This window comes from Saccostrea cucullata, unplaced genomic scaffold (assembly GCF_032062105.1).
Source record: "Saccostrea cucullata isolate Sc308-1 unplaced genomic scaffold, CSIRO_AGI_Scuc_v1 ctg4083, whole genome shotgun sequence".
NCBI lineage: Eukaryota > Metazoa > Mollusca > Bivalvia > Ostreida > Ostreidae > Saccostrea > Saccostrea cuccullata.
The window spans coordinates 15,219-25,009 of NW_026918067.1; the positions used below are offsets into that span (position 1 = coordinate 15,219).

At 34.1% G+C, this 9,791-nt stretch overlaps 1 protein-coding gene across 1 annotated transcript; it reads right to left on the reverse strand.

The window, feature by feature from the left end:
* Window positions 1-428: 428 nt before the first annotated feature.
* On the reverse strand, window positions 429-8,745 carry LOC134240957 (uncharacterized). The gene is made up of 10 exons (XM_062723090.1): window positions 8,594-8,745; window positions 7,332-7,503; window positions 4,153-4,298; window positions 3,276-3,393; window positions 2,743-2,801; window positions 2,107-2,223; window positions 1,738-1,824; window positions 1,266-1,335; window positions 983-1,069; window positions 429-637 (listed from the first exon to the last, which is right to left on the reverse strand). Exons 1-10 carry the CDS (start codon window positions 8,687-8,689, stop codon window positions 576-578), a joined length of 1,014 nt encoding a protein of 337 aa, XP_062579074.1. The 5' UTR covers window positions 8,690-8,745; the 3' UTR covers window positions 429-575.
* Window positions 8,746-9,791: the final 1,046 nt, after the last annotated feature.

The following is a 9,791-nucleotide window of genomic DNA, read 5'->3' on the forward strand; positions in this document are numbered from 1 at the left end:
ATATAAGATATGAAAAGCATATTAAATAGTACTTAAAATGTGATTTTAATGAAGAGTGCTCAAAGTGTTTCGTGTATTTTAAGAATTAAATATTTGTAAATAATAAACTTGTCATCACTTTACATACAGTGTGTCATAGTGCTTGTAATGAAATGTACTGAAATAAAAATAAAAATATTCATATGAAAAAAACACTTGTTTGGTGTCTTGAAATAAATTATTATAGTTATTTAATCAATAAATTGTGGTTTGGTACATATTTTATACTTCATACTTTATCAGAAAAATAAATATATTTGATTTAGAATACAAGATAACACAGGTAACACAGGTAAACTCTACCTGTGCCCCTCAGATGGCCTCTTAATTGAGTGTGATAATTATACTGTTTATATAGGTTTTAGACGTTCGGGGAATAAACCATACAAAGTACCCAGCATAAGAATAGTGACTAAATAATGTTTTTTTAGAAGGACCAGCCATGTTGACAAACAGTAAAATATGGCATCGACTGGTGATTATGCTCTATATCCGCTCTGTAATTCCCATGTTATGGGTGTACCCTGTCCAGCCTGTCAGCGATGTACTCTTCTGCCTGTGATAAGGCTGGTGTTTTCTGTCGCCAAAACATCAAAGGCTGTAAAGAAAAAATACAAATGAATATAGCAGAAGAAATTCATTGGATCCTAATTGAAGATGGTCCTATCTACCTCAATGTTATGGTTTAAGTTTCAGTTCTACGTAATTTCAACAACCTTTCACTCAATTGTGAGGCTTGACTTCTATTGATCTCAACTTGAATGTCTATCTTGTTAGTACATAAAGTATAAACAACTAACTAGAACAACAGTCTTTCTCAATTTTATAGATTAAATTACCCAACTTCATTTCAATACGTATTAAATTCATGCATTATTTTTAGTAAATATACAATAAAATTTTACTCTGTATGCTGTCAAATTGAAAATGCATAGAAACTGACCTCTCTCTTTAAGCCCTTTCCCAAAATTTGTGTAGACAGTTTTCAGTTCTATCATAATTAATATCCACAGCAGTAAACCCAGTGTTCCTAAAGAAAAAAGAAAGAAATGATTCATCGGGGTAATACCAAAAGTCCATCTAGATCTGTATCTAAAAACAAACAGAATTTTGTCATTTAAAGCCATATCTCTAGAGTACTTAACCAAGAAAAGATTGATGTAAATGTATTTATTAATAGATTTTACTTATAATAAATATTTTAACATTGACCATGTGACAGTTACCTGCTACTAGAGTGGAGTAGACCAGGATTTCTCCTTTATCCGTGTCTTTTTCATCCAGTCTCTGATATTCCTGTAAGAATTATAAAATATATGGCTACTTTATCCACAATAAAAAGAACATGTAATAGGCAACAAAAAATGGCCAGTGAAGACATAAGAGGATTGCCTGGACATTGAAAACTTGACTTTTTCATTACATTCTTCAACTTTGCAATGAATTTTCTTTCAAAATTATACCTTCATCTTCTTTTTGAAGAAAAAAATCCCTTAAAATAAAGCTTACATATCAATTCCAAAAACAAAGTCCACAAAACAGTTATCTAATTATAACTTAGTACGAGGAATTTTTGGTAGACAGTTATCTAACTTACATGGATGATTTGGTAGACAGTTATCTAACTTACATGGATGATTTGGTAGACAGTTATCTAACTTATGTGGATGATTTGATAGACAGAGTTATCTAACTTACCTGGATGATTTGGTAGATGTAGTATGTAGGTTTGGCCAGACCCAGGAAAGCAAAGACCCACGCAGCGGCCTTCCATTCTCTTCTTAACTACATGTATTAAAAAAATATTATTACCTGGATACACGTTAATAAAGACAACCTCATAATTAGAGAGCTCAGACAGACTGCTTATGTTTTCATTTACCGGTAAACTCCCAAAACAATCAGATTAAAAATATTGAAGGGGCTATATTTTTGCTCCTAAAATTCAATCTGTTTCATTATCGTTCAGCAAAATTAAAAAGAGAACAAGCTATATGTGAAAATTTACATATGAAGAGAGTGTATTCATTTCATATGATCCCTACTGATGGAAACCAGTTAACGTACAGTGAACCAACCAAAGATGTTCCACAACACGGAGTACGGCAGACCCACAGACAGCGCCACCTGCTGGAACACGTCAAGTTTTGTTCCATCTTTCAAAACCAAAATCACAAAACTTGCCTGCAATTTAAGAAATGTGACTGCATGAGTAAAATTAAAAAATTTTCACTCTTCATATCTTCACAGGTAGAAGCAAGCCAAAAAATTTCAAAATTATAGTTATCATTTAAAATTTACATTTAGGGAAATTGAGCTACCTGGAAAATATAGTTATTTCTACTAGGAAAAAAGTTGTTTTGACAGTAAATTGTCAATTGTAAGATAATTATTTGATATTTTATGAGTTAATTAGCAAAAAGTATTTGTAAAAGAAGTAAGTCATCAAAAATCTGTTATTGTGAAAAATAATTTGACATGTAATTAAAAATATTTAGATTTTAGGAGATGATAACCATTACTGTGAAGATATTACATTTTGTCATGTTATATTCTGTTCATATTCCTACATGTACATATAACATTTTGATTTTTTCAAAAAATATTTTGAACCTCTAAAATTTTTGATTTTTTTTAAATGAAATATTTGTTAAAATTCATGAATAATTAAGTTATAACTGTTTTAAATCTCATCATACTTACTGTCACTTGTATGTCAAACTTTAACATGGAGGAGAAAATGGAGGCTTGTTTGTATAGATCTAAAAAAATCTGTTATAAGTGGGAGATGCACAATATATTATTAACAAAATTCACTGGTTATCAGATGTGAGAAAAAGTAATTGAAAATGCTCACAAAAATTTCTCTAAATTCTAAAAGTAATGTGTCTTTAATGCCTGACCTACAATAATTCTTCAAACTTCATCTTCAACGTTAATCATATTACGTAGGGAATCTTAGTAAATCTCAAATAAATATTTAGAAAATGCAAAAAAAAAAAAAAATCCTACCATGCATTTTCCAATTCAATTTGATCGATTAACACATAGTAATCTAGGCTTTTAACATGTATAACAGCATATAACTTTCCCTCGAAATATTTTTTTACACATATGGTAGAGTCACAGACCAAATTAAACTTGTTTAATAACATGGATAAATAATACCATAACATGTCAATATGGCCATTGCTTTACCTGTTAAATTAACTGTAAATTGCGTTAATCAGACTTACGCTGAAGGTATTCGGATGCTCCGACAATTCTGAAGGTTAGATAACCAAAGTGTCTGGCCACTGACCAGGCTAGGACGATGTTGGGGGGAGCCAGGACAATGGCTAAAATCATCCGCACCTGTGTCAGACATACAGGTAAACAGCTGATTATAAACAACAACAGAATACACAAAATAAAGAGGATATACTGCCACATAGGTTATAGAATCTGTACTGTGTACTTATTTGGAAGTGGTTTTTTAATTATTATATGCTTGGAAATTGCAATAATTGGTTGTCATCTGTTATATAATTTAAACATAAGAAACATTCAAGGACTGACCCCTCCCCAATCAAATTAAATTTAGATGTTAGATCTGCTGGCATCTAACAACATCCCAAAGAGAGTCATGTCAGAGATCAAATTTGGAACAACTCTCAAATAATTTGTTTCAACAAATATACTATGATTTTGCAGGAGACGATCTGATTGGTTAGATAAAATTTGATTTCTGACGTGACCCTCTTTGGGAAGTTGTTAGATGGTACATGTAGCGTAGCGAGTATGTGAGCGGATCTAACATCTAATTTTAATTAGATCGGACCCCCCTCTCTCTCAATGGACAGTAAGTTTGTCTTTGATCTATTTATAGACAACTCTTTACCAGCTGAGTGTACTCCTTCCCTTGACATAGTTTGATCTATTTATAGACTACTCTTTCCCAGTTGAGTGTACTCCTTCCCTTGACAAAGTTTGATTTATTTATAGACTACTCTTTCCCAGTTGAGTGTACTCCATCTCTTGACATAGTTTGATCTATTTATAGACTACTCTTTACCAATTTGAGTGTACTCCGTCCCTTGACATAGTTTGATCTATTTATAGACTACTCTTTACCAATTTGAGAGTACTCCGTCCGTCGACATTGACGATGTATTCCACGACGCAGTACACCAGTACGACAAGGATAGCCAGTATCAAGACGTATAACTCATACTTCTTCTCTCGCAGCAGTCCGTGAAATACGTAAAATATACAGAACACTGAAAAATAAATACATAAAATATACAAAACACGAAAAATAAACACGTTAAATATACAGAACACTGAAAAATAAACACGTAAAATTTACAGAACACTATACAAAACACTAAAAAATAAACATGTAAAAATACACAGAGGACTGGAAAATAAACACATAAAATATGCATAACACTGAAAGAAGACTTAAAACATGTTCACAACATTAGATTGGAAATTACAGAAGAAATACTTAAGGAATCACTGTTATAGTATGCCAGGGTATCAACGATAGTGGGAAACATGGGATAATTTGCATAATGGGCCAAGATTCCTTATATTTCCATTTCATTGTGAAATAAAATCGTAGATTAAGATTTTAAAAATATAGACATAGATTTAAATAACACGAGGACTCCCATGCCAAACTCAATAGTCCTCGCCCACTGACATCAAACACAAAGGCAGCCGCACGAGAATTATATGCATATTTGGCCTCCTAAGCGTCAGACACAGAGACAGATACGCACGAGATTTGCATGCATATTAGGCCCCTATAGCTCCTGACCTATCAACCTTCCTAATTTACATTCCAGTAGAATTATCAAGAAATCAACTCTTCCAACTTTCAAAGAGTTATCACTGAGAAAAAAAAAAGAAATGGAAATATTGTAAAATCTCTAAGTTTCATGGGGTTAATTTTTGTTGTTTACAGGGTATTGAGAGACCCTCGAATTCATGACCTGACCTCAAAATATACTTGGGAAATGTCATATGCTTTTAGATTGATTGATTGTATATTGTTTATCATCATTCTGTTTAGAATTTTTCACTCATATGGAGACACCACCACTTGCCGTTGGACAGCTGCAAATTTTGTCCTATACTCGGCACTGAGGGCCATCGAGCAGGGAGGGATCTTTTTCATGCCAGCACCTACTGCAACACGGGACCTCGGTTTATACGGTCTCATCCAAAGGACCGGTCTCCACGTCCCACAGTGGGATTCAAACCCGCAACGTAAGGTTAACTCCTCACTTTGCGACTCTAGAACAGGTGCTCTAACCACTGCGCCACGCGGGCAACCTGAAGACATTATAATTACTTGACACTTCTCCAACCTAAAAATCAAATCCACACAAAACAATATTTCCTTCTCAAACCTCAAAAATTTGACCCCACGAATATATGTTATTTTACATTAAGTATATCATGGTACATGTATATAGAGAAGATAAAAATTAGGAAATTATAAATAAAATATATTGACCTCAGTCGTACAAGAGGGCTTAAGAATTCACCCCCCCCCCCAAAAAAAAAATAATAATAAGTATATGTACTTATTTACAAAGAGTTTGCTATTGCATGCAGTGCAAAAATTAAGTCAACAAGCTAATTCAGAGAATTCATGTCCCCCGCTTAGGGAAAAAGTCGGATCCCCCTGACTGAATTTGTAGAATTATTAAAAGTATACATGTATACTGAAGCAAATAAAATTCATGTATGTCAATGTGCATATAAAGATTTGATTGCTTATTCTTTATTATGTGTATAGAAAATTCTTTTTATATGGAATATTTATCACACTGTAATGATGATTTTATAACCTCAAAATTTTTTCATTTCACATGCTGAATACTATCATTTAGTAAAAAAAAAAAAAGTATTTAAAAAAAAAAAAGAAAAAAAAAAGGGTCGACCGAGATTCGATCCCGCGACCTCTCACATGTGAAGCGAGAGACATACCCCTAGACCACGGAATCGCCTTACGTGCGAGTAAGTATATACAAAACTAAACTCACATACATTTATATATTCATGTTCGGTATTCTCAAAATTTTACACAATCCATGGTGTTTGATTTATTTAGCCTTTATTAAACAGTTCTAATAGATGTAATAAGAACATAAAGTCAGCCGAGAACCTGTTTTATAAGCAATAACTCTCCTCATGCCCCTGTGCTAAAAATAGCGACATGTCATACTATAAATACTAATAAAACAAATGGGGCAGGGCACTTTGAGAGGGGTGAGAGAGGTCCTAGGGAGTTTTAGTATAAAATTATATTGCATAAGCTCAAAATCTTCTTGAAATATCGCCCGGAAATGATAGTGTTACACACAGACAGAATGTATAAATTTACGACCTTGAACTTTGACCTTTTGACCTCAAAATCAATAGGGGTCTTCATTAGGCCACAGGGAGTTGTTATGTAAAATTTCATTGCGATAGCTCAAATGGTTCTAGAGATATCGTGTGGAAACAAAAGTGTTATAACAGAGAGAATTTGCTTATTTATGACCTTGGCCTTTGACCTTTTGACTTCAAAATCAATAGGGGTCTTCTTTAGTCCATAGGGAGTTGCTATGCTAAATTTCATTGCAAAAGCTCAAAGGGTTCTCGAGATATCGTGTGGAAACGAAAGCGTTACAGACAGACAGAAAGACGGACGGACAGACGGACGGACAAACCCAAATTAATATCCCCCACTTTTCAAGCGGGGGACAAAATTACATTTATCCTAACAAGATTTTCAGTCCATGAATAAACATGTAAAATTTACAATGGTACATGTAAGTAAATGGGTGCATATTATCATCACGGCTTGAAGGATTTTTTTTCTGTACTTGACTTGAAAATTATATTGTTTACATTATATCCACTTTTAAGAATGACAATTACACCTTTTAACTTCCTGATCAAAATAGTGCAGTATACACATTTAACTCTAAAACATTTCAAGCATTATAAAATATTTTCTCTTCACTTGAGAATGCAAAGTGCCAATTAAAAGCAGTGTACATGTATTCCCTGAACAGAAATCTATGTTGTATCAATGATTAAGATGAATCAAAATATAAATAAATTAATACATGTCACAAGCTGGATAAGATGATCAACATGTGACTGCTTACAAGCTCACAGTGACACATGACAGACTACAGATCATCATCCTTGACAGGTGCTAGTTAATGTCTCACACAGCTAAAAATCTATATCATAATAAAGAACAGGTACTTGTTGTGACAGACCAAGTCTTTAACAATATATATTACCTCCATTTATTATGAGAATCAGTGCGAATGTAAAATCAGAGCTGTCTGATTTGCCGTCGTCAATGACGGTGATGAAGCGATAGAGAGTCAGCCCCAGCGCTGTCAAGATATTTGCAATACTGACCACCAGGAATATGGTCTCCTTTGCATCCAGCCCTGCGCAGGTTCTGGTCTGAAAGGGAGATAATCATTACTTGTCACGGCGTGATCAATGCATGATAGAGGATTTATATTAGGAGGTTAAATGAGAATTATCAAACTCGGTATATGAAATGTATCTGCTGAGATTATATTTTCTTTAAACATTACAGCTATATAATAACAATAAATGCATATTAAATACATTTATGTTCAAAAACATAAGTGGCTAATGCACATATCATGATTGATTGATTGTATATTTTTTAAAGTTCCTCTTGAGAATTATTCACTCATATAGAGACACCACCACTTGCCGGTGGAGAGCTGCAAAATTTGTCCTATACTCTGCACTCAAGGCCATTAGCAGGGAGGATCTTTTTCGTGCCAGCACCTACTGCGACACGGGAACTCGGCTTATACGGTCTCATCCAAAGGATCAGTCTCCACCTCCCTTAGTGGGATTCTAACCCACGACGTAAGGATCAACTCCTTACTTCACAACTCTAGAGCAGAGGCTCTAACCACTGCACCACTTGGGCGACTGCACATAATATGCTACATGCATGTACATATTCGACGGCCGTTAATAAAACATGGTTATATATATCAAACACAAATTGATGCTTACAAAGTGATTTTCATTACCCGTGACTTCATAATATATTATAAACTTCAGGGATGCTTATAACAAAGCAAAATTGTTTGTCCCTTGTAATTCGTTGAAAGCGTGTTTTAATTTAATATACTTTTTTAAAAAAATAATTCTGCAAATGATTTTTTTCCAAGGAAATAAGCAAAGATGCAGTTTGCTCAATGTTTTCTAAACCATCTTGTATATGGAAGTACAAGATTGACTCAACATTCTCTTCAAGATGTATAACATATGCAACCCAGTTCCTTGTTTGATTATCGATTATATAATCCGTAGTACTTACCCTGTCATAATCAGTCTGAGTTTTTTGTATTTCCAGTTCATGTTTATAATGTTAGACGAAAAAACTGAAGTCTAACTTTGGAAATCTTTATAAACCACGTGTTTACATCTGACTGATAGGCCTTGTGATAAGGTAAACACTCCCACCTGTAGTAATAATTAATCTACCTGTCTAGATTTCATTTACCTGACCCAGAGGAGTGGCGATCGCTGGCTTGGGGGCATCCTTGATTCCATACTTCGAGTATTCCGTCGATTCTTCGACGTTATTGTCGCTCGACATAATGGTTTTCTTACATTTTCTTGACAGTGACTAAAGTGAAAGTAGAATTCCCACCATTGGGAAATCATGTGACCAAAACAATCGCGATTTCCGGAACGGAAATGACCGAGAACTCATACACTCGGAACGTCTCCAGTGACACATTTCCCGCCAGAGTTTGAAGGTATGACAGATGCAGATCATGAGATGCTGAAATTAGGTTATTTTTACTCCAATTTTATATTATTTTATTCAGTTATGGGCATTATCCTGTTATTTGCTTCGCGAAGCAAATAAGTTTGACGTCGTTGACGTTAACGTCAAATTCATCTGTGAACATGTTTACGACATTAACTAATGTTGTAAAATTTAAATTTACATATTTCGTCTAATTTTAAAATCTCCGTATACTAATAGGCGAAGCAAATAACAGGACTGTAAATATACCGAGGCGATTCATTCTAAATAGCACTCCAAGGGGAAGATTTCCCCGGGAAAAGGGTTTCTTTGGGGGAGAAACATATAAAAATGGGGCTTGGTATTTTTTTGGGGGATCAAGATTAAAGAAGACAAAAGTAGAAGAAAACAAAGTTTTTAAAGAAAGCGAATCAAATAACAGGACTATATATACGACGCAAGTTCTTTAAATGTACATTAAACCCTAGAACTAATTTTACACCTCGCGAAGCAAATAACAGGACTATATATATATAGAAGCGAAGCAAATAACAGGACTATATATATACCGAGGCGATTCATTCTAAATAGCTCTCCAAGGGGAAGATTTCCCCGGGAAAAGGGTTTCTTTGGGGGAGAAACATATAAAAATGGGGCTTTGTATTTTTGGGGGGATCAAGATTAAAGAAGACAAAAGTAGAAAAGAACACGTTTTTAAAGAAAGCGAAGCAAATAACAGGACTATATATACGACGCAAGTTCTTTAAATGTACATTAAACCCTCGAACTAATTTACTTCGCGAAGCAAATAACAGGACTATATATATACCGAGGCGATTCATTCTAAATAGCTCTCCAAGGGGAAGATTTCCCCGGGAAAAGGGTTTCTTTGGGGGAGAAACATATAAAAATGGGGCTTGGTATTTTTGGGGGGATCAAGATTAAA

Bases quoted from the DNA above. Each gene is read 5' to 3' on its own strand.
- LOC134240957 (XM_062723090.1), bottom strand. From the start codon at position 8,689: ATGTCGAGCGACAATAACGTCGAAGAATCGACGGAATACTCGAAGTAT. The intron at 2,224-2,742 runs GTAAGTATGATG...CTTAAATTGCAG, and splicing joins AGTTTGACATACAAGTGACA to GCAAGTTTTGTGATTTTGGT. The intron at 1,825-2,106 runs GTACGTTAACTG...TAATACATGTAG, and splicing joins ACATCTTTGGTTGGTTCACT to TTAAGAAGAGAATGGAAGGC.